The sequence below is a fragment of the Bos indicus genome, chromosome 11, assembly GCF_029378745.1.
Source record: "Bos indicus isolate NIAB-ARS_2022 breed Sahiwal x Tharparkar chromosome 11, NIAB-ARS_B.indTharparkar_mat_pri_1.0, whole genome shotgun sequence".
NCBI classification, from domain to species: domain Eukaryota; kingdom Metazoa; phylum Chordata; class Mammalia; order Artiodactyla; family Bovidae; genus Bos; species Bos indicus.
In genome coordinates, this window is record NC_091770.1 from 45,445,563 (window position 1) to 45,470,237 (window position 24,675).

The 24,675-nt window shown below is 48.5% G+C and overlaps 1 protein-coding gene across 3 annotated transcripts in view; it reads left to right on the forward strand.

Annotated features, from left to right (window-relative positions):
• The window catches only part of UXS1 (UDP-glucuronate decarboxylase 1), a 56,541-nt gene that overhangs the window by 20,204 nt on the left and 11,662 nt on the right, over window positions 1–24,675 (forward strand). For all 3 annotated transcript variants that reach the window (XM_070798765.1, XM_019970242.2, XM_019970243.2), the window contains exons 6-9: window positions 12,841–13,021; window positions 19,518–19,622; window positions 21,854–21,913; window positions 23,480–23,601. In XM_070798765.1, the coding sequence (XP_070654866.1) occupies window positions 12,841–13,021; window positions 19,518–19,622; window positions 21,854–21,913; window positions 23,480–23,601 (468 nt within the window). The remainder of the gene's footprint in view (window positions 1–12,840; window positions 13,022–19,517; window positions 19,623–21,853; window positions 21,914–23,479; window positions 23,602–24,675) is intronic.

The window sequence follows — 24,675 nt, forward strand, 5'->3', positions numbered from 1 at the left end:
ATTTGCAACCCATGAAAGTCACTGGTACAGTGTATACAGTTCAGTGGTTTATGGTTTGTTTGCATCCTGATTTCAGAGAAACCCCACACCCATCAGCAGTCATCTCCTAACCCACCCCCCTGTCCCCAAAGCTCCTAGCAAGCACAGGAATGACTTTCTGTCTCTTTGGATTTGCCTGTTTTGTGTATTTCAAATGTTGCAATATGTGGTCTTTTTCTTAAGCTGAATAATGTTTCCGGAGTTCATCCATACTGTAGACAGTCCAGGCTCCATTCCTCTTTCTGGCTGAATAGTATTCCATCGTGAGGCTGGGCCACGTTTTGGTTATCCAGTCATCATTTGATGGGCATTTAGGATTGTTTCTGCTTTAAGGTTACTGTGAACATAAGATACAAGGCTCTGTGGACATAGCTTTCTTGTTCCTCTAGGCATATATACACCTGGGAAAGGATTTACCGGGTTGTGTGGTGACCCTGTGTTTAACTTTTTGAAGAAATGTGAAACGGCTCCCAGAACAGTGGTCTTAAAAAACCTTTTCTGGTTCACAGACCACCTTGCTGAATATGTCGAGGGCTTTCCCAGCTAGTGGTTGCCTTGTTAAACATGAACACGAATTCACCAGTGAAAGAACCCCATGTGGGTGTTGTGTAGGAAAGTGTGTTCCCAGAGACTGGCACCTTTGCCTTTTGAGCCAGTGCCAGCCGTGTTGAGATGTGATATGCCCTGAGGTGTATATTTCAGTAGTTCAAGCATGTCCACAGTTGTGCAGCCATCACCGGCTTCAGAACATCTTGTCCCCAAAGACAGGACACCCCAAGCCCATGAGCAGTCACTCCCCGTTCCCCCAGCCCTGCCACCCCAAGGCAACCACTGGGTTACTTTCTGTCTGTGGACATTTGTCAACTCTGGGTGCTTATACAGGTGGAATAATGCACAATTTGGCCTTTTGTGACTGATTTCTTTCACTTAGTGTGTTTTTAAGATTTATTCATGTTGCAGTGGGCTTCCGAGGTGGCTCAGTTTTAAAGATTCCGCCTGCCAATGCAGGAGACACAGGTTCAATCCCTGGGTTGATTGAAAAGATCCCTTGGAGAAGGAAACGCCAACCCACTCCAGTGTTCTTGTCTTGGAAATCCCATGGACAGAGGAGCGTGGTGGGCTACCGTCCATGGGGCTGCAAAGAGTCAGACACGACTGAGCACATGCAGACATTGCAGTATTTATCTGTACTTCATATCTTTTTATTACAAGTAATATTTCATTGTATGGATAGACCACACTTTATCCATTTATCCTACGAGTCACATGGCAGCTCTGTTTAACCTTTGGAGGAACTGCCAGACCTTTTTGTGAAGTGACTGCACCGTTTCACGTCCTATTACAGACTTCAGTGTGTGCGGGGTCCGATCTTTCCTTTTCCCTGCCAGCATTTGTCATTATATGTCTCTGTTGGTAGCCCTCCTCGTCATGTCACGTGGTGTCTAATTGTGTGTCTGTTTCACATAATGTCTCTTCATTTATTTATATTGGCTCTCTGTGCAGCGCGCGAGATCTTAGTTCCCCACCCAGGAATCAAACCGGGGCCCCTTGCATTGGGAGCGCAGTCTTCACCACCACACCACCAGGGACATCCCTCTCATTGTGGTTTTGATTTGAGTTTCTTGGTGGCTTATGATGTTGAGCATCTTTTAATGGGCCTGTTGGCCATTTCTTTTATTTCCATGGAGAAATGTCTTTTCAGACCCTTAGCCCATTTTAAAATTGGGTTCTCTTTCTTTTCATTTTTGTGTTATAAGAGTTCTTTATCTAGATACAAGTTTCTTATCAGATACACGATATACAGTTATCTTTTTTTACCATTCTGTTTGTTGTCTTTTGTTGATGGTATTCTTCGAAGCTCTAAAGATTTAAATATTAATGAAGTTTATTTTTTCTTGTGTTCCTTGTGCTTTGATGTCACGTTGAAGCAGACATAGTCTAATCCAAGGTCACTGATTTGCCTGTTTTTTCCTAAGAGTTTTATAGGTTTAGTTCTTACATTTAGGTATTTTGTGTTCATTTCTATATGTGGATTTAGATAAGGGTCTCCCATCCTTTTGCATCTGGACTGCCCAGTGGTCCAGTGCCCGTCAAATTGTCTTGCCACCCTTATAAAAAATGAACTGTCCATAAACCCAAATGTTTATTTCTGAACTCTCAGTTCTGTCCATTCTGATGTCTGTCTTTGTGCCAGGACCACACTGTTTTGATTACTGTTGCTTTGTAGTAAGTTTTAAAATTGGGAGTTGTGAGTTCTTCAACTTTGTTCTTCTTTTTCAAGATAGTTTTGACTGTTCTGGACCCCTTTCAGTTCCTTGTGAATTCTAAGATCAGCCTGTCATTTTCCACAAAGAAGCTGGCTGAGATTCTGATAGAGGTGAATTGAATCTGTAGGTCAGTTTGGGGCATATAGCCATATTAATGGTATTCCAGTTCTTGAACATGGGGTGTCTTTATATTTATTCAGGTCTTCATTACTTTCTTTTAATTTTTTCTTTTGTAGTTTTTCAGAATATAAGTTTTGTACTTCCTTCATTGAATTTATTCTAAAGTGTCTTATCCTTTTTGATGCTAGTATAAATTGAATTGTCAGTTTCATTTTTATATTGTGTATTCTGTTGTTGCTTTCCTGGTGGCTCAGTGGTGAAAAATCCACCTGTCATGCAGGGGACGTGGATTCCATTCCTGGGTTGGAAAGATGCCATGGAAAAGGAAATGGCAATTCACTCCAGTATTTTTGCATGGAAAAGCCCATGGACAGAGGAGCCTGGTGGGCTACACTCCATTGGTTTACAAAGAGTTGGACACAACTTAATGAGTAAAGAAACCAAAAAAGAAATTCTCTTGGTGAATAGAAACACAATTAATTTTTGTATTTTCTTAATGTCTTGCAGCAATGCTGAATTCACTGATGAGTCTAATAGTTTTAAGTGGATTCCTTAGTATTTTCATGCAGGTCATGTTACCTGTAAATACGGGTGGCTTAGCTTCCGCCTTTTCAATATAGATGCATTGTATTTCACTTTCTTGCCTAATTGTCCTTGCTGGAATCTCTAACACTTGATGCTGAATAGAAGTGAGAGGAGCAAACCTCCTTGTCTTGTTCCTGATCTCAGGCGAGAGGTTTCAGCCTTTCACCATTGAATATGGTGTTACCTGTGGGTTTTCAGAGGTGCCTTTATCAGACTAAGAAATTTCCCTTCTCTTCCTAGTTTATTTGTTTTGCAACCCATCTTGCATACCCAGGATAATTACCATGTATAATCTTTTTTCATATCTTGCTGGATTTGATTTGCTAGTATTTTGAGAATTCTTATGTCTATGTTTATAAGAGCTATTGGTCTGTAACTTTCTTGTGATGTCTCTTCCTAGTTTTTGTCTCAGAGGTGTAATGGCCTTGTATGATAAGTGGGGTAGTGTTTCTTCCTCTTCTACTTTTTGGGAAGACTTTGTGTAGATTTGATGTTAAATTGACCTTTGAACAACATGGGTTTGAGCCGCACTGGTGGATTTTTTTTTTCAGTAGATACACACTACAGTACTTGACTTACTAGATGGCTCAGGGATAAAGAATCCGCCAGGATTGCAGGAGATGTGGGTTTGATTCCTGAGTGAGGAAGATCCCTTGGAGAAGGAAATGGGCAACCCACTTCAGTATTCTTGCCTGGGAAACCCCATGGACAGAAGAGCCTGGTGGGCTACAGTCCATGGGGCTGCAAAAGAGTTGGACACAACTTAGTGACTAAACAACAAATACAAGACTGTAGCCCACCAGACTCCTCTGTCCTTGGGATTTTCCAAGCAAGAATACTGGAGTGGGTTGCCATGTCCTTCTACAGGCTGCAGTCTACAGGCTACTGTCTATGGGGTCACAGAGTTGGACTTGACTTAGTGACTGAACAATAACAGTACTTACTACACGGTCTGTGGTTAACTGAATCTGCAGATGTGGAACCACAGATGTGGACGGCCCACTGTAAAGTTACCTTGGATTTTCCAGTATGTGGTAGTTTGGCACCCCTGAATGTTGAGTTGTTGGAGGGTCAACTGTGATTCTTCTTTAAATGTTTGGTGAAGTTCACCAGAGAAGCCATCTGCACTTGGGCGTAATTCAATCTCTTGTTATAAATCTGTGCAGTTTCCTGTTTCTTCTTGAGTTAGTTTTGGTAGTTTCTATCTTTCTAGGAATTCTCTACTTTGGCTGCATACCCTAAGTTTTGGCCGTGCTGTTTCTTCTTTGTCATTCATGTCAAAGTATTTTCTAATTTACCTTATAATTTACTGTTTGATCCATTAACCTAAACACTTGGGGATTTCTCAGATTTGTTACTGAAGTCTAATTTCATTCCCTTATACTCAGAGAACATGCTTTGTATGATTTGAATCCCTTTAAATTTATTGAGGCTTGTTTAGTGGCCTAGAATATGGTCTGTCCTGGAGAATATTTCCTATTCTCTTAACAACTTATTGACCAGAGATGTATTAATATGTCTTTTGTTACCCAAATGGTATTGATCTGAGATATATCAATATTCACTTATATAACAAATTACTGGATACTGGATGCTTGGGGCTGGTGCACTGGGACGACCCAGAGGGAGGGTATGGGGAGGGAGGGAGGAGGGTTCAGGATGGGGAACACAGGTATACTTGTGGTGGATTCATTTCGATATTTGGCAAAACTAATACAATATTGTAAAGTTTAAAAATAAAATAAGCAGGGTGACAATAAAAAAAATAAAAATAAAAAAAAACAAATTACTGACACAGGTGTTGGTTTCTACAAAGATCCCCTGGTCAGTAATGTGTTAGAAGAACTGTGTATTATACTGCGGTTGAATGGAGTGTTGCAGAGGCATCTGGCAGGTCCAGTGGGCTTGTGCTTTTGGAGTGTTTATTTCCTTTATTTCTGCTGCATAGTTCTGTGCAGTGTTGAGAATGAGTTATTGATGTTTCTGGTTATTGTAGAAGTCTCTGTTTCTCTCTTCAGTTCTTTCAGCTCTGCTTTACATATTTTGTATCTCTGCCGTTAGGTGTATAAATGTTTATACCTGTTGTATTCACTTGATAGATTGACTCTCTTGTCCTTACACAATGCCCCCTCTTTGTCTGTGAACATTTTTTGTTTTATCTCTATTTGTCTGGTAGCATTACAGCCACTCCCTCTTTCTTATTGCTATTTCTGTGATACTGCATTTTACGTTCAGTGTCTTATACCTTTGAGTCTACAGTGACCCCTTTAGACCATGTGCGCCGCTGCCACTGCTGCTCAGTTGCTAGTTGTATCCGACTCTTTGTGACCCCGTGGACCGTAGTCTGCCAGGCTCCTCTGTCCATGGCATTTCCCAGGCAAGAGTACTGGCATGGGTTGCCATTTCTTTATAGAATGTTAATCTTTTTATCACCAAGTCCACTTTGCCTTTTTTTGTTCCTATGGATTTGAATTAACTTTGGTGTCATTTCTTTACTGCAAACAACTTTGCTCTCACCTACCTTCTTTGCTTTATTGTTGTCAAATATGTTTCTATATTTTATAAGGATAAGTAGCACAGTTTTTTAAGGATAATACATTTTTATAGGGATACATAATACAATTATATACATACTGTTTTCAACTGGCTTTTTCTTTTTTGTTGTAGTGCTAAAACATAACATAACATTTTTATTTTAACCAGTAGGTGTTTAGTTCTTTGGCTTTAAGTGTGTCCACAATGCTGTGCTAAGTAGTTTGGTCTTTAAATTGAAAGGATTTCAGAAGAGAAGAAAAAAGTACGATTATATTGCCTTTTATAGTTAGTTACTTAATTACTTTGTTCTCCCCCTGCCTTCTAGAATCATTTGCCTTCAGCCTGAAGAATTTAGTGTTTCTTATATGGCCGGTCTGCTAGCAATGAATGTTTCTTATCTTATTTTTGTTTTTTATCTCTAGAAGTTATCTTTGGTGTTTGTAATTCTTGGCTGCAGTTTCTCTCTACTGCTTCCTCTGTCATTTGTTATGAAACGTCAGCAGTGAGTCACGGGGTTCCCTGTGCTTCAGGCGTCATTTTCTTTTCCTCCTGTTCGGTTTCCTGTGGCTGCAGTAACAATTCCACCGACACTGTAACTTACACCAGCAGATGCTCCCAGTTCTGGAAGCTGGATGTCTACACCCGAGTTGTTGGCAGGGCTGTCCTCTCTGATGGTTCTGGGGGGGATCGTTCCAGGCCTTTCTCTCCACTGTACTTTGGCCAGGAGTCCCTGAGCCCCCTGCTCTATGAGGCTTCACCCCAGTCTCGGCCTCCACTGTCACATGTTGCTCTCCCTGTGTCTCATGCTGGACTTGTGGTCCACCCTACTCCATAGTGACCTCACTGTAACTGATCACACCCGCAGTGACCCTGTTTCCAAATGACGTCACGTTCTGAGGCTCACAGGACATACTTTGCTGGACAGTATTCAGCCCCACGCAGCTGCTTTCAGAGTTCACCTTTGTCTCTGGTCGTCATCACTTTTAACGTGACATGTCTGCCTGTGACGTGTCTACCCATGTTTACATTTTCCTGCTTGGAGCTCATAGAGCTTCTTGAATGTGTGGATTACCATGTTGCATCAGTTTCGGGGAGTTTCAGCTGTTCTTTCCTTGGTATTTTCCCATTACCTGCATGTTGGGGTGGTCATCAGCACCTCATGTTTGTTAGAAGCTCTGCTCATGTTCCCTTACAAGTTCTCTCTGTTCTGCATGTTGCCTAAACCCCCTCTGGTCTGGCTTCACATTTGCACGTTCGTTCTTCTGCTGGATCCACATTGTTGACTCTGGTGCCTTCTCCTCTTTGGTTACTGCACTTGATGACAGAATCTCCATCTGTTTCTGTCTTACAGCTTTCTTCTCTTTAGTCTCTCTCCACTTCTTCAGCTGGCTTCCTCCAGTGCTTTGCGTATACTTGTGGTGGCTACTTCGGCGACCACTGAATCTGACGTTTGGGTCCCACGGGTGGGTGTGTCGCCTGGTTGCTGTCCTATGCTGATTCCCACACAGCTGTTTCTTTGTGCATCTTGACTTTTTTGGTAGAAAACTGGCCACTTTGGGTGAGCCCTGCGGCAGCTGTGGATCCTGTTCACCCCTCCCCACCAGGCCTGTTGTATTTTGGTTTGTTGGTGTGTTTGTGTCTATTCAGTGGCCTGGCTGGTCTATGTTGCTGACATGTTTCCCCTGGAGTGTGAGAGTGGTGGCTGCAGCTTCAGGCATGGACACGGTCACGCTGGAAGGTGGTCCCAGCACAGTCTTTGCACTGTTTCTTTCCCTGATGGCCCTGTTGAACCATTCCCCTTGTGTGGGGTCACAGCAACTGTTAGGCTCCTATAACTGGCCTGTGCTGTGGTCTGTCCTTTCATCAGGACCTAATAAATTGTCCCTTGGTCCTACCCAGTTAAATTCTCGCCCCTTTGCAGAGGGCGCTTTGAGCCAAGCTGTGGAGGTTTGTCCTGACCCTGGGGGCTCCAGGGTCTCTCCCGGGTCTGCCTGCTGAACCAGCTGTCCTCGTGGGGCACCAGCCCCTCTTCGCTGCTCTCCATCCCAGTCCCCCTTACTCTCGAACTTTTCCCCCTTTATTCCAAATAAAGTCAGCTCCTTAAAGGAGAGCTTTGTTCTCTTTTTGAATTGACTCCTTCTGTCCCCAGGGAGCAGTCTCTGAGCCACCTGACAGGAAACCTCTGGAGCTGGAGGAGGGGGTGGGGCAGGAGGAGTAGCCCCTGATCTTCTTGCCTCGCCCCTAGGCCACATGGGGGCTGAGCAGGGGTGACCAGGGTCCCACAGTCACACCCTTTCATGGGGGTGGGGAGGAGCTTCTGCTCTAAGGCGCAGGTGGGAGCTGGGTGGGGAAAGGGGGCACTTGACCACCAGGCTCAGGGGTCAGGAGTCCAGACCAAAGGGGACCAGAAATGAGAAATGCTGGGGGCAGGGTTTGCCCTCCCCAGTGAGATGCCAAATCCTGTCACTGGGAGCCCCTGTTTTTGGCCATTCCTGAGAATCTCACCTTCTCACCTGCTTTGAACTGGTGGAGGTAGGGATTGAGGGTGGGGGTGGACAGTGAGGCAGTGAGCGGGCTGGGGCTCCTATTTTCATGGATTTTCAGACTGAACTTTCATGGATTTTCTTGGATAAGGGTTTCTTCATCTCCCATTACCTTAGGACAAAATCCAAAGACTTGAATATTGGGTTCTATGTGGAGCATCTGATTGACCTGTGACTTGATGTATGAAAGGTTAGGATGCCGGGGGGTCTATTCATAGCCAACATCTCTGTTGAGGAACCATGCGTCCTGGACACCAGAGTTGACACTTGTGACTCGGAGTTAAACTGCTTCCCCAACACAACCTCCCTTTTCTTTTAGAAGTTACAGAAGGTCCCTGCCTGTTCGAGTGGCTCCTTAAATCTCACCGCGAGCAGACTCTGAAGCCTGTGTACACTTGTGTTCTGGGTATTTTCTGTCAAAAACGTGCAAGCCTTTAGGTACAGATCAGGAGAGACATCAGTGAAGAGGGCTTCCCAGGTAGTGTTAGTGGTAAAGAATCCACCTGCCAATTCAGGTTAGACATAAGAGACATTTGATCTAAGACAGTAAGAGGGTCCAGTCCCTGGGTGAGGGCCTGGCAACCCACTCCAGTATTTGTGCCTGGAGAATCCCATGAACAGAGGAGCCTGGCAGGTTACAGTCCATGGGGTCTCAAAGAGTCAGACATAACAGAAGTGACTTAGCCATACACATCAGTGAAAAGCTGATTTTCCTAATCTTCCTGTTACCACCCGTCAGAGTGATCAGAAAATCTGACACTCTGTGCTGATATATGAGCCCTGCATAGCCTCTCGAGGGTTCTTGTCACTGCCAGGGTGGGTGGTTTTCCTGTCAACGCTGAGCCCTGTGGAATTAATTTCACTTTCTGTACAATTACAGTCAATAGGCTTAGTGTTTTTCACTCTTTACCACCTCATTGGTTAAGCCACATTTCAGAGTCATTTGGTGCCTAAGGCTGGCATATGGCTGCTAAAACTTAAAGCCTTCTCAGTAATTGTTGAAGCCTCAGCACAAAGAAGAGATTTGCTCCAACAGACTTTTTTTTTCTTTTTGCTGATGAACTGTGAGGCATAAGTTTGGGTGCTGACCTGAGCTGGACCCTGCTGGCTCCCACAGGAGCATGTGGGACTGAGATCACAGACCACAGGGGCAAGCGGAGCTGTGCAGGGCCTGATCCGTTCCATGGGCGAGGCCTGAGAAAGCTGTCTGAGTGCCAAGCTTCTGCCCATTCTGTTTCCATTTAAAATGCTTGCCTGAGGGGATGAAGCTGAGTAGAAGAAACATTTTATAAACACCCAGTTATGTTACATGGTGGCACTAGTGGTAAAGAATCTGCCTGCCAGTTCAGGAGATGTAAGAGACGTGGGTTTAGTCCCTGAGTTGGGAAGATCCCCTGGAGAACGAAATGGCAACCCACTCCAGTATTCTTGCCTGGAGAATCCCATGGACAGAGGAGCATGGCAGGCTACAGTCCATGAGATCACAAAGTGTCAGACATGACTGAAGCAACCTAGCATGCACACATGTAGCTGTGTTACGTAAACCTAAATACTTTAGATAGAAAGGAACTATTCCAGAAAAAATCTTTAATCTATTTTAAGACAGGCTAAGGTACTTCCTTCCCCAGGGGATCTTCCTGATCCAGGAACTGAACCCACATCTCCTGCTTTGGCAGGTGTTTTTTTTTGTTTGTTTTTTGTTTTTTTTACCACTCCTGAAGCCATGAAATTAAAATCACTTGCTGCTTGGAAGAAAAACTATGACCAACCTAGACAGCATGTTAAAAAGCATAGATATTACCAACAAAGGTCCGTCTAGTCAAAGCTATCATTTTTCCATCAATCATGAATGTATGTTGGACCATAAAGAAAGCCGAGCACTGAAGAATTGATTGTTTTGACCTGTGGTGTTGGAGAAGACTCTTGAGAGTCCCTTGGACAGTAAGGAGGTCAAACTAGTCAGTCCTAAAGGAAATCAGTCCTGAATATTCATTGGAAGGACTGAAGCTGAAGCTCCAATACTTTGGCTACCTAATGTGAAGAACTGACTCACTGGAAAAGATGCTGGGAAAGATTGAAGGCAGGAGGAGGAGGGGACAACAAAGTATGAGATGGTTGGATGGCATCACCGACTCGATGGACGTGAGTTTGAGCAGGCCCCGAGAGTTGGTGATGGGCAGGGTTGCTGGCCTGCTGCAGTCCATGGGGTCGCAAAGAGTCAGACCGGACTGAGCAACTGAACTGTAACCGTATTCTTGCCTGGGAAATCCCATGCACAAAGGAGTCCGGTGGGCTACAGTCCATGTGGTTGCAAAGAGTCGGACATGACTTAGCAACTACAGAGTAACAGGTGCTTCACGCAGTTTTTCGTCGCCACTGAGGCTAGTGAAATGTTGGGGGCTGTCCTGTATGACTTAATACCCTGCTTTTCTGCTGGCTCCCGGGTCTCACCTGGTTATTTAGGTGCAGAGATAAAGTTGGCATGCTATGGGACATTTTATTTTTGGAAGTGTTTGCATATCAATATAGAGTTACATTAAGAGGGGTTAAATTTCTTCTGAAAAGATGTAATTTTACTGATGTAGAAACTGTGGGAAAATGCGATTAAATAAAGGTAAGACACAGTGAAATCTCACCTGAGGCAAGCACTAGGGGTGAGCCAGATTGGAGGTTAGTTATTTTTCCAAAAAACTATTCTTTCAAATCACTGTCCAGGTGTATAGATGAAAATGTAGGAGCACGGAAGATAAAACGCACCCCAGACAAGTGGACAGGTGGTAGACAGACTATGGAATCAGGAGGACAGGCTGATGTGTCTTTCTCAGGGATCCAGGGATCCTGGCCCAAAACTCCAGCCCCCAGATGTCGGTTCTCATCCCTGAAGCAAAGGGGAGTAGAATAACAGGATTCCCGACAGAGAACAGATGCAGCTGATGGGAGACTGAGGGGCATCAGGGCTTCTTGGTTGTGCGTGTTCTAAACCTTCGTGTTTGTATTTTCATCTGAGCACACCCTCCGATGGTGGACAGGTGTGTTGTCCCCCGCGCCCCCGCCCCTGCCGCAGTCAGCCTTCTCCCCTGCTCCCCAGGCAACTTTGCTCACACCTGGGTTAAACACTGGAAAGACGCATCAGGCTTTCTATGAACAGAGGGCTTCATGCAGAGTAAATGTTTTACAACCATAGACCTAGAGGTCATGGTGCTTTCTCCTTAGGTGAAAAGAGTGCATGTTTTCTTTACTGTTAATTCTTTCACTTTGGAACAGGAGGGTGACAGGAATGTGAGTTTTGAAGGAGAAGGTGAGATGGGTCGCCAGGATGAGTAGAGAATGTATTTTCCATCGGTTTATTATTTTTGCTCCTACCCTCCAAAAACAAGATGCACTTTATCTAGCCCCCTCTGCGTAGATTATCTGGATCAAGTCTTTTTATTAGTTAAAATTGTTTCAGTCATAATTGCCTTTTCACATTTGCTGGGTGTTGTTTTAGAAGCACATTCCTGGTGATCTCTGGCCTCTGGTGGTCGTTCAAAGCTGCCCCACTTCTGCTCGGCCGGGTCTCTGACCGTGCACAGCTGAACAGTGCCGTTACTCATGCAGGGCCTTGATCTGCACACAGTGTCTGCTGCTGCTTATTTTGTTCTTATGAACAGCTTGAAAGGTCATAGCTTTTTATGAGGTTTCTGAGTCCAGTTTAAACATGACATCCTTCTTTTCGGTAGTTCACCAAATAGACGCATGTTCTGGTACTTTTTACAAAAGTGATTCTAAAAGATTTAGAATCCCATCAGTGATGCTCAGCGTCCCACCCATATAGAACAAGGATCTTTTAGTAATGTAAGGTTCGCCGTCGAAGAGTGCCCTATGAACTCATAACTGCTACTTTTCATATCACTTCCTGGTGGCAGTTTGGATTTCCAGGCTGCCTAGACGTATACAGGTCCAACTCCCTGCTCTAGAGTCAGAGGACCGCACATACCTGCCTGCACATACCCTCCCCTGCCCACACATACACCCCCTTGCTCTCACACACCCTCCCCTGCCTGCACACACCCTCCCCACCTGCACATACACCTCCTTGCTCTCACACACCTTCCCTTGCCTGCACACACACCCCCTTGCCCTCACACACCCTCCCCTGCCCGCATACACAACCCCTTCCCCATACACACCTTCCCCTACCCACACACAACCTTCCCTGCCCCTACACACCTCCCCTGCCCGCACACACCCCGCTGCCTGCCCACACATGGCCCTGCCTGCACAGACCACCACCAACCCCCCACCACCCCCCGCCCACACACAGCCTTCCCTGCCCGCACATACACCCCTGCCTGCACACACACACCCCCGCCCACACACAACCTTCCCTGCCCGCGCACACCCTCCCCTGCCCTCACACAGCCTCCCCTGCCCTCACACAGCCTCTCCTGCCCGCATACACAACCCCTTCCCCACACACACCTTCCCCTACCCACACATACCCCCCTGCCCGCACACACATACACCCCTGCCTGCACACACACACCCCCGCCCACACACAACCTTCCCTGCCCCTACACACCTCCCCTGCCCGCACACACCCCGCTGCCCGCCCACACATGGCCCTGCCTGCACAGACCACCCCCCCTCCACCCCCGCCCACACACAACCTTCCCTGCCCGCACACACCTCCCCTGTTCAGTAGGGGCTGCACTGGTACACATCCCTGGTACAGAGTGATTACCGTGCTCTCCCCTGCTGTCCCCACACAGGTAACCGGGGGCGCAGGCTTTGTGGGTTCTCATCTCACAGACAAACTCATGATGGACGGTCACGAAGTGACTGTGGTGGACAACTTCTTCACCGGCAGGAAGAGGAACGTGGAGCACTGGATTGGCCACGAGAACTTTGAGCTGATCAACCACGACGTGGTGGAGCCACTGTACATCGAAGGTGAGCGAGGGCTGCTGTGCTGGTTGGTGTCTGGTGGGTGTGTGGGCTCGATGGGGCCCCCGGATGGGTGGCTGACTCGGTCATGTTGAGTCCCTGTCTGGTTTTGGAAACAGTCTCACCACATCTCGGGCACTACCCTGGCGTCTGTGGTGGAGACTGGATTGGGGAACGGTCTAGATTCACTGTTACGTGGCTGTCGATCTGATATTTACAGCAGGGCAGGAATGTTCTCCTGTTTTAACAAGCATTTTGTGGGACTGTGTTGGTCTGTTTGTCTCCCGGGCTGGCATGCTGTGTGGGTTTTAACAGGGTCCCAATGGTACCACTTGATCTTCATCTCCCCAGCAGAGCTCTACCAGCTTCTTCTCGGCACACATCGTATATTTTCAAAGTGTGACCACTGTGGTTTATTCTGATTTCCTATTTCCAGTGGGAAAGTAGCTGTTGTCTGGACTCAGGAGTGGGTGGTCCGTGTGGTGGAGGAGCTTATAACTGGGTTGGCTCCGGGTCTGGGCGGGCACAGTGGCCTCAGGGCCCCCTTGTGGTGATGAATTATGAAATGGTCAGACAGGAAGCCTTATTGTCACAGGGGTTGTGACAGAGGCCTCTGCATTGTCGGGGTTAGAGGATTGGGAAAGAAAGTTGTTGCTTTGGAATGAATTGTAATCACGGAAATAACTTAATAAGATTGTCTATGGCTTTAAAAGAATTCTGGATTTTACCCACCACAGTGGTTAAGTTTCTGATGTTGAATCTACCCTGCAGACTAGCTCTGGAAGCAGTAAAGTGAATTATTCTCCCCCTACCCCACCCCACAACCCATTCAGGACATGGGAAGTTTCTAAGAAGCCAGGGCCAGTAGAGGGTGTGTGTGGTTTGTGGGATGGATGCCAGGCCATCGGGATGGTGGTCGCTGAGCTGTGGCCTGGAACGGCACTTTGGACACAGGCAGGTGTCTGTCCCAGGAGAGGGCCCTAGGGACAGGACAGCAGGCGGTGACCAAGCTCTCAGAGCTGATCAGATGCTCCTGAAGGGAGGGGGAGCCCCTTGGAAGATGAGCTGGAAGAGGAAGGAGCTATCTTCATGGGTGGGTGGACTTCAGGTTTCTGATCTGACCAATTGGGAGCCTGGAGTAGCCCCTCCTGTCCTCACAGCTGGGTGATGAGCAGACTGATGGCCGGCAGCCATCTCTGCTCCTGCAGGGGACAGAAGGCCCAGGGCACACTGCCCCCTGGGATCCTGAGATGGTGCTGGGCATACCTGGTGTGCCTGACTGGGCGGAAGTGAGTGGGAGCTGCCCAGGGGCTGGGACAGTGTGGATGGGTTGTAAGTCCCAGCCTCAGCTCTGGGGGTCGGGGGCCCTTGTGTTAAGTTTCCCCTCCAGGAGCCCCATGAGGGGTTCTCAGTGACAGGTTTCCAGCAAGGGGCAAGAGGGTGGGGGGAACGAACCCTCCTAAAAATCCACACAGAGCACCCAGTTCTCCCCTGAAGGCTCCTCAGGGGCGACCTCCCCCCACAGCCTGACCAGCATGGAGGGATGCCCCCAGCCTAGGCTCACAACAAGGAGACCCCATCCTGGGACCCCCTCTCCCCTCACTTCACTCCCCCCTCCCCTCAAGGAGACTCCGAGGACAACAGGTGCACCAGAGGAATCCCAGGGCCCCGGGTAAGGAAGAGTCTCTAGGGAAACCCAGGGACAACCAGGGAGACCACACCGAGGTCCCAGGGGGTCAGCTCTGACCTCGAGGGCTACAGGGCAGCGAGCGCAGCTTGTGTCCAGCCTGTTCATCCCCACTGTGCCTGGTGCATGGTGCGCGTCCACAGTAAGGACTCGGTCTGAAGAGGCAAAGCCAACATCAGACCTGGAGCAGACGTAGCAGGGACATGGAGTTACCAGAATGACTGTTTAAATACCTCTGATCCATGTGCAGAGGACACGGGTGGGTAAAGTGGAGTCTGCAGAGATGGGAGGGTCACGGGGGCTGAGAGATAGAATGTGGTGGTCAAGGGTTAAGAGTCTGGCTTTCTATGCAGCGGACACAGGTTTGAGCCCTGATCTGGGGAGCTCCCACATGCTGCAGAGCAACTAAGTCCGAGCAGCCACAAAGACCAGAAATAATTAACTAACTAAAAGGCCAGAAATAATAAAAAATAAACAAAATTTTAAAAGTTACATAGAAGAGAATCTTAATTATTTCTCTCCTTTCAAAAGATGATTCTTTCCTAGTGATAAAACTAATACACAGATGCTACAGAAAATTTGGAAAAGTATAAAAAAGAAAATAGAAAATTAATCCTCATATCCAAAAATGCTCTCTCTGTTCTTGTTAATATCTAATAATTTCTTTAAATGTGATCTTTTTAGATTAAATGTATGGTTAATAGGCAATATAAATTATATGGTTCAACTTTTTTTTTTTTTAATTAAAAAGAAATGCCTTAAAAAGTCTTCCTCTTGCCTCTGTCTGCCACCTCACTCTAGGAGACTGCTCTTAACATTCGCTCATCTGCAGTTCCCTTCTGTGACCCAGTTAACACAAGCAGGTATTCATGATTCTTCCCCACGGTAGAGAAAGTAGCATTTTTTTGTGTTGCTCTGAATTTTTTCCCCCTTGCTTTTTGTATCCTGATGATCGTTCTGTATCATTCATGCAGTGCTACTTCATTATTATTTTATCATTATTTTCTTTTTTGGCACTTAGTCGTGTTCTTTTGTGCAGCTGCACCAGGTCTTTTTACAGAGACACATCTCCCCCACTCTGTGCTGTTAGCATCTTCCCATGGCGTGAACATAGCGCAGCTTCGTTACCCCATGCTGCTGGGGGCGGGACTTGTGTGCTGCACCTGGCCATCCAGGAAGTGGTGGCTTGGGAAGTGCCCAGATGGATGTGAGGTCACTGCTGTCGTCACCGTGGGTTGTGTCGGAGCTCCTGATGTGTGTAGCCTGTGACTCCCCAGAGCTTCCCTGAGAGCTTGTCCCCCCGCTTCATGGGCAGCGTGTCTGCAGAGAAGGAAACAGGCAGAGAGGCCCTCGTGTTTGGGGAGCTGGGTCCTGGCCCTGACGGTGCCCTGGGAGGACATCCAGGAGCCCGGAGCCACGGGCAGCCTGACCACTGCCAGTAGCGACCCCGAGGTGCACTGCCATGTCCCGGGCACTGTTGTCACCTCTCTGTGGTGGACACGGTTAGTTCTCTGAACACGTGTCGGGTGAGCTGTTAGCCCTGGGTGCTGGGCCCTTTCTGTTAGTGCCTTGTACCAGGCAGAGGAATCCAAGGGGAGACCTGGGTGGGGGGAGTTGTCAACACCTCACCCTACCCCCCCACCCCGCAACCCTGCCAGGTGCTGGTAAGAGGTGGGACTGAAAATGGCATTTGCTGAGAGCTTGGGGCCCGTGTTTCTGTGGGCATTTGAAGAGTGCCCCTCAGATTGGAATGTTTCTGTAGAATTATATTCAGTAATTTAAAAATTTTCCCACTTACAGTGATGGTGCAAGTGTAAGCATCGAATGCAGAGGCTGTGGGGCTGAGACCCTCCATGTAACGTGGAATTCCTCCAGGGAAGCCAGCACGTTGGCTTGTTATCGTGGGGGTCGGGCAGGCATGCCAGCTGGTGGCTGATCCGGTGCTGGGCCAGACCTGAAGCAGGCAGCCTCCCCTTGGCATTAAGTCAGTATTATTTGATATGAAGTCAAGGCACAATCCCAATCTTAATTTTCCGTGCCAAGAGAAATTTGGTCTTTACACTTTGAAAAGTTCTGTATCTTTAAGCCTGTTTTCCATCATAGATGCTGGTGTCGGGGAGCAGTGGTCAGGCTGTGTGTGCCGTGTGGCCACGAGTGGCCGTGACACAGCAGAGGTTTGACACAGGTCACGCGGGGAACTTGGTTAAAAAAACACGGTATAAAGAAAAATACTGCAGGAAGATGTAAATATTCCGCCTGTTTCTCTGTGGATTTCCCCTTTGGTAGGAGATAGCACTTGATTTTTTCTTTTTTGTATGGATTCTGAGCAGTAATTTTGAATTATCTCACGAGCTGTTAGTTTTGAGCACTTTTTCTTTCTGTATCTATGTCTCACGTGTGCAGAATTCATTCATTTGGGGTTAGACTGCCTGGGTTTTCAGAATTCACAGGAGGGCCAGTGCACTGTGGCCACCCCACCCTGGGCCCCTCTTCCTCCCAGCATAAAAATAACATGCCCACAGCCTGCCAAGAACACTACTTTGAACCTATTTAAGGAAATTATGTGAGAAAGGAGAACTCGAGAACTTACTGTTTTAATCACTCTTTAACTTGAGCTCTTTCGGGCTCATTTCTCAAGGCTCTTGTTTTCCCAGTTGCGGTTCCGGCATGCAACCTTGTTCTCGGGACGGGGTGGCAGGAGAGTCGCTTGGTGGCCGGCAGCCAGCATGGACAGATCGCCACGCTGGTCGCCCTCCCCCAGCTCAGCGGTTTGAACATCATGCTTGTTTTGGGTGCAGTGTGTCATGCAGTGGGCAGGCTCTGAGCACTTTTTCCTGGGTAGTGAGAGTTCACCTTGGTTATTAATGCCTTGTGGTATCTGCCTAGCACCTCTCATGACTGATTTTTTATGCTTGTTCTGAAGTTTCCCCCGCTGTCCTGCCCGTAATTCTTCCGGGAGACTGTCAGTGACTGGGAGGCCACTGGGGCCTTACTGTTACAGCCAGGACGTGTCCCTGTAGGAAGGAGACACTGCTTAAGGCAACACAAGGTCTCGTGTTACAGGGCGTGCCTTAGCCCTCCCAGGAGGGGCGAGGGGGCAGTCATTTGCTCATTGGGTCATCTGTCCAGGGACACTGCGTGACTCTCACCTCTTGGCCACTGTAATTAACGCTGCTGTGCGTGTGGGAACGCGAGCACCTCTTTGAGACTCTGCTTTTTCACTCCCTTGGCTGTAACCCCAGGAGTGAAATGTCTTACCCTGTGTCGATTCCATTTCTAGTATTCTGAGGGAATGCCCCGCTGTTCCCATGGCGGCTGCTGTGTTTGCATTCCCACCAGCAGTGCACAGGGGCCCCAGTTTCTCCACATCCTTGAAGACAGCGTTTGTTACTTTTTGGGGGGGTTTTTGGTAGTAGACATCCTGATCCATGTGAGGCAATACCTCAGTGTGGTCTTGATTTGCGTGTTTCTGATAAGTGACATTGAGCATTTTTGCATACACTTATTAGCCATTTGTGTATCATCTTTGGATGATATATTCAATATATTCAGTGTTTGCCATCTTTTAAGTTGGTTGATTTTGTGGTGTTGTTCATTTTAGGAGTTCTTTATATATTCTGAATATTAGCTTATCACATATAATTAGCAAGTATTTTTTCCCATTCTGTGGGCTGTTTTTTCACTCTGTTGATGGTGTCCTTTGATCCTGGCAAAATGTTTGATGTAGTTTCATTTGTCTATTTTTGCTCTGTTTCCTTTACTTTTGGTGTCAGATTCAAGAAATCTTTTCTAAATTCAGTGTCATGCAGCTTTTCCCATGTTTCCTTCTGGGCGTTTTCTTCCTTTAAGTCTTGTGTTTAGGCTCTTGGTCTGCTTCGAGTTGGGTTTGTGTGCTGTAAGATCAGGGTCCAGGCTTGTTCTTTTGCATGTGGATGTGCAGTTTTCCCAACACCACTTGGCAAAGAGACTGTCCTTTCCCCACCGCATGGCTCAGCACCCTTGTCAGAGATCGTGTGATCATACACAGAGGGTTCATTTGTGAGCTGTCCTCTCTGATCCTTTGGTCTCTATGTCTTGATGCCAGTAACACACCCTTCTGTTACCATAGCTTTGTATTGTGTTTTGAAATCAGAAATGTGAGTCCTTCAACTTTGCACTTTTTCAAAGTTATCATGGCTGTTTGGACACCCTTGAGTTTCCATATGAATGTTGTTTTAGATTTGTATTTATTCATTCCTTTTTGAGGTCGAGGGCACTGATATTAAAGCGTTACCTCTACCAGGGGAGTCATGTGGGATCCAGACATTTTGCTGTTCATGGCTCTAAACCCACCTCCAGATCTGGTGTTTATATGCAGGATAAGTAGAAACGGAACAAAAGCTCTCATCTCCCACACTTCCCTACCCTTTGTGTCAGATTTGTTTTTATAAACTTAAAATGTCGTTCATCTTGATATTCACACTTCTCTCTGTGTCTGAGAACTCAGTCTGCCTTCCAGTCTGAGCACTTTATCCGGATAGATCTTCTCAGAGAGCAATCCACTCGGCTATCAGACTGATTCCAGGTAGAGGGGAACAGGCCTCTTGAGGGGCCCCGGCACACTCTTGTTCCAGATGATCAGACTTTGTTTCTGTTCAAAGTTCTTCCAGTCGCATAAGTAAGCTAGTTTCTAAGAAGAATGAAAGGTGATGAGTAGAATTTCGCTGAAAACTACATGAGCGCCGTTTTCACATGGTCCAATTCTGGGAGGTCAGCGTTTTCCAGTGTAGTCCCTGGAAGTAACAGGTGTGTTTTGCCTCCTGCCACCCCCCACAGTGGACCAGATCTACCACCTGGCCTCTCCTGCCTCTCCTCCCAACTACATGTACAACCCCATCAAGACACTGAAGACCAATACCATCGGGACCCTGAACATGCTGGGTGAGTCGGCCCCTCGTCCTGCAGACAGTCAGGGTGTTGGGACTAGGAGTTGGATCCTGACAGTTCTGTTCTTCAGCCCCCCTTCCCCATGCATGCTTTCGGGGTGACTGGGTTTGCCGTCACAACTCAGCATGGGGCTCCATCACTGTGGGAATCGGTCTACGTTGCCTCAGTGACATCCCCTGCCTTCCAAGTGGCCGCCTGCCCCTCCTGCACTTCACCTACTTGTGGCATGTGTGCCTCGGGGCTAGAAGATTCTGATGAGAGGTGGGGCATGGTCTGGTCCCACAGAGTTGAGGGTGGGAGAGCCTCCTCGTGGGGTTGAAGAAATGAGCTCCAGACTGACTGCAGGCCTCACCCTGAAAGTGGAAGGTGAGCGTGAACACCGCCCCGGGTGGCTGCGTGTGAGCCCACAGACAAATCCAGAGAGTAGGCCACACGCATGTGGGTTGTTGAGGTCAGAGGCGCTTTTGTTTCCATGGGTTTAAAAACCAAGGGTTTTGATTAGGTGCAAAGTGAAGATGGGAACCACTTCTTTAAATGTCAAGTGAAAAGTGGATTTAATTATGGAATATTTAAAGCAGATTCTGTAATTGGGTTTGGGAAATAGCCCTGCATTTCAATTTGAGAAAAGGGCAGCAGGGAGGGGAGCACAGTCTGTTAGACAAAACCTTCGGGGCAGTGGGCTCTGCGGAAGGTGAAGGATGCTTTCTCTAACTCAGGGCACTGTGTCCTGACTGTCAGGTCACCTGGTGGAGACACCCCTGTTCTTACCACTGCACACATCTGCCCCCAACTCTCTCCAGCCCCCCACCCCGCCTCCACGTGGAGCTGGAGGCAGTGCAGAAACAGCTACCATGCTCACAGTGTTTAGAAAGATGACCTTCCTCCCACCTGTTACAGGATGCTCCCTCCTATCCGCTGACAGGGGATAGGTCAGATGAGGGTTACAGTTGGGGACTTGGCAACCACGGAGATGGAGGGAGAGGTTCCCAAAGCTGATGCCTTGAAATGCCCTTAGAGCAGGGGCTCCAGGTACTGGTCCATGACCTGTTAGGAACCGGGCCGCACAGCAGGCGGTGAGCCTCGAGTGAAGCTTCATCTGTATTTACAGCCGCTCCCCATCACTCACATTTCTGCTTGAGCTCTGCCTCCTGTCAGGTCAGGGGCAGCATTAGATTCTCGTAGGATCATGAACCCCAGTGTGAAGCGCACATGCAAGGAGCCTAGGTTGAGAGCCCTTTATGAGACTCCACTGCCTGTTGATCTCAGGTGGAGCTGAGGCAGTGACGCTAGTGCCAGGGAGTGGCTGCAGTTACAGAGTATCACGAGCAGAGAGGTATGACTGCAGAGACCTGAATAAATGAGCTGCAGACTCGTGTCAGAACCCTGCCAGTGAGTGGCAAGTGACAGCTAAGCTGCACCTGGCGAAGTGTGTCCTTATTTTACTGTATATCACAGTGTAATAATAATAGAAATAAAGTGCACAGTAAATGTAATCTGCTTGAATTGTCCCCAAACCATCCCCCAGCCCCCGCCGCGTCTTTGGAATAATTGTCTTCCATTAAGCTGGCCCCTGGTGCCGGAAGGGTTGGGGACAGCTGTCTTAGAGCTTGGCCTGAGCACTGCAGGTGACAGTAGTCCGTTCTTGCTGGGAGGGGTGAAGGCGAGAAGGGGTCAGAGCTGACACGGACACAGCCAGTTGCTTTGCAGAAGCTCCTGCGGAAGCTGGACCTCAAAGGAAAGAGGGAGTGGGGCAGAGGTGCCTGAACAGGAGACGCGCTTGGGCACAGTTGGAGGTGCCCGGGGCACGTGGGGAGCAGAGGATAGAAGGCTGACCATCAGGGAGAGAGTGGCAGCCAGAATTTGAAGGACCTTGCCCTCTGCCTCCGGGGGTGGGGGTAGTTACCTGATGGAGTGCTGGTTGCTACGTTCAGGTGAAGGAATCGTTATAAAATTCCCCAAGTCATACCTTATAATAAAGCCCACAGACCGTGCATTTGGCCCTGTTCACAGTTACACATGTCCAGCTAACTGCTGTGTTTCTGGGAGTTCGTTTGTGCTTTTCTTACAGTTTGAATTTAGATTCCAAAGTAGATGCAGCAAGAGTGGATAACTTACAATGCATGGATGACCAGATACCATTTGTACTAAAACATTCCTTCAGTTGACTGTGCGCTTGTGTTTTCCGTGTCCCTTGAAGCTGACAGTGTCCTGTCATGTTTCCACAGGGCTGGCAAAGCGAGTTGGGGCCCGTCTACTCCTGGCCTCCACCTCAGAGGTGTACGGAGGTGAGTGGGTATCACTCCGTCCCCCTGGACAGCTGGCTCCTGTCACAGCAGGAGGGAAAAGGGACCAGTGACTCTAGACTTGTTTCCAAAAGGCCCTCCCGGCTATTCCTCTCCAGAGGGCAGCGACCAAGGTGTTCCCTCCTCCGGGTGGGATGAGCCTTTTTCTTCTGCTGCAGGACCTCCCCCACCAGGACTCGGTTATGTCACCTTGCCAACAAGCAGCAGCCACTTAAAAATCCACAGAAGTGTCTTTGCTCCAGAGGCACCTCAGGAGTCAGATCACGGAGGCTTTGCTGGTTTAGCCAGAGGATTTGCTCTTTAGTGAGAGAGCCCCCCCCTACCCCCTCCACTCTCCAAACCCCGAAAGCTCAGGGGTTAGGAGACAGATGGTGGGGGGACAAACGTGTGCTGGTCGCCTCCACTGTTTTAGGGTAGGTTCTAAGAGAGCCTTAAGTAGGTGGAGCTAGAAAACCCTGGTGCCTGCTTTGCCCTCCCCGCCCCAAACCTTGAAGATGTGAGCGTTCAGAGGGGGCTGAGGGCCCTGTCCACTCAGGGGCTCCTGCCCGCAGGCACAGGGTTCTGGAGAACCAGTTAGTGGATGCAGCAGAAGCCAGTTGCTAATGCAGTGTGATTTTCTCCAGGCGTTGCTGTCACGGCCGGGAAGTGAGAGGGCAATGTGGGAAGAGATGCCTCTTAAAAAAATAAATAAGGGAACCAAGTGAAAAAAATCATAGAAGCTGCAGTTCTGGTGACGCAGCTCTGCTCTTTGCCTCCACTGGCAAGGCAGAACACCCCCACAACTCTGACGTCCAGGCAGTGCCCTCCTCCCACCAGCTCCAGGAAGGGGCATTGAGAGGTGGGGACCTTGTGTCCCTGTGCTTCCCACCTCTGGACTCTGCAGAGCTTGGCAGGTCCCCACGCGGTACCAGGAGGCCCATTGTGTCACGTGTCCTAGAAGCAGCGAGGCCAGGTCCTTGTTCCTGTCTCAGTGCCCTGATGGTCCCTGTCCTGCCCCGGACGTCTTTTCCATGACCCCCTACTACCCTCACTTAGCATCTCGCCTCTGACGTCAGCTTGTGAGTGATGTTAGGGTGACTCTCAGAGGTCCCCAGGTCTGCTCCAACAGTGGTGCCTGCAGGCAACCCCGTCTGGTCTGCCGGCCCCCCATGCTGAAGGGGGGGCGGGTTTGAGATGATGTGTCCCCTGCACCCTCGCTGTTGGAGTAGCAAAGCGGCTTTGTGAGGGGGTGAAGCTGGCACCCCCTCTGAACCTCTGGCATTTCCGCCCCAATGGTGCAAGCCGAGGAGCAGGTGTCTGTGTCCACCCTTTTCTGTTGGTCCTCTGCGGCATTCAGGGCCTCTCTGTAGGTGTCCAGCCTGCCCTGCCCTTAGCAGAAATCCCGAATCCCCTCTGATAGGTGTCTTTCCAGATGAGATGCTTATCCTGGTCTTTCCCAAACTCCGTTTTGCATCATTGTTATCCATTGTCTGTCAAACATGTGAACTTGAACAAAGGGAGGTTCTGAAAGTGCTTCCTCTTCCACCACCACCCCCCGCCCTCCCGCAGACCCTGAAGTCCACCCACAAACTGAGGATTACTGGGGCCACGTGAATCCCATAGGACCCCGAGCCTGCTATGACGAAGGGAAGCGAGTCGCTGAGACCATGTGCTATGCCTACATGAAGCAGGTATCGCGGGCTGGTGGTGTAGACAGGTCACTGTGCTGGATCGAGTACAGTTGACCATGGTTGACCTGTCCAGGGTCGGGTTCCCCGGTTCCCCACTGTCGTAAATTAACGGTGCTGTCAGCAGCCTTTCCCCTGTCTCTTTTTTAAACAATGATTTCTGGGGATGAAGCCTTGGGTTTTGAAGACCCCAGCGTGGCTGGATCAGCTTTATGACTAACTGCCCACCAGCAGTTAATAATAAGTACTTCAGTTTTCCCAAGGCCTCCGGGTTGGTAGACGGTTTTTTTTTTTTAACTTTTTACTTCTCTTTCTGTTATCTAGTGGGTATACTTCATTTTTGCTTTCACATGGGCATCTTCAGGGATTGTTATTCACCCTCTGAGTCCCTGCCTCCTTAGTCACACTGTGCTGTGGCCTGCCCATGGATCTTCTCACTCCCAGCTGAGGGGTGGGGTCTGGGTTCCCACCTGGCTTCCCGCTGTCTGCCCTGGGCCGGGAGCTGTTGCTCACAGGCCCTGTGCCGCCCACCTGAAGGCTGTGCAGACACCAGTGAGATGTGCAGGCCATCCGTTGTGCTTGATCAGTTCTGGGGTCCTCACTGACATACTCTTTACTGGAGGGACATGTAGGTAAATGACTGTGGCCAGGTGTTTTCAGGGCAGGCCTCTGTGATAGGGAGACCTGTTTCTCTCGGACTGAGAGACGAGACCTCTGAGACTGAAAGCTCTGAGGACTGAAAGACTAGCAGGCATCCATCCTGGGAGCAGCCTTGGATTGAGGTTCATCATCATGGCCCAGTCGGAGCTCAGTTGTCCATGGGCTTTGTGCAAGGTGGGGTGGGCGCTGCCTGGGTACCCAGCGCCAAGAACTCAGGGCTGGGCTGGGAGGCCCTGAACACTTTGTTTCTTTTTAAGCGGGGGGTGCAATTACCAGAGACTTTTTTTCCTTATATTTTTAACTTTCACAAGTGTTGAAGACCCACTGAACAACCTTGTGCTGATGTAGGTATTTACATTTTTCTGCATATTTCATATTTCTTGGCCGAACTAATCGCTTTCAAAGTTTCTCTGGGGC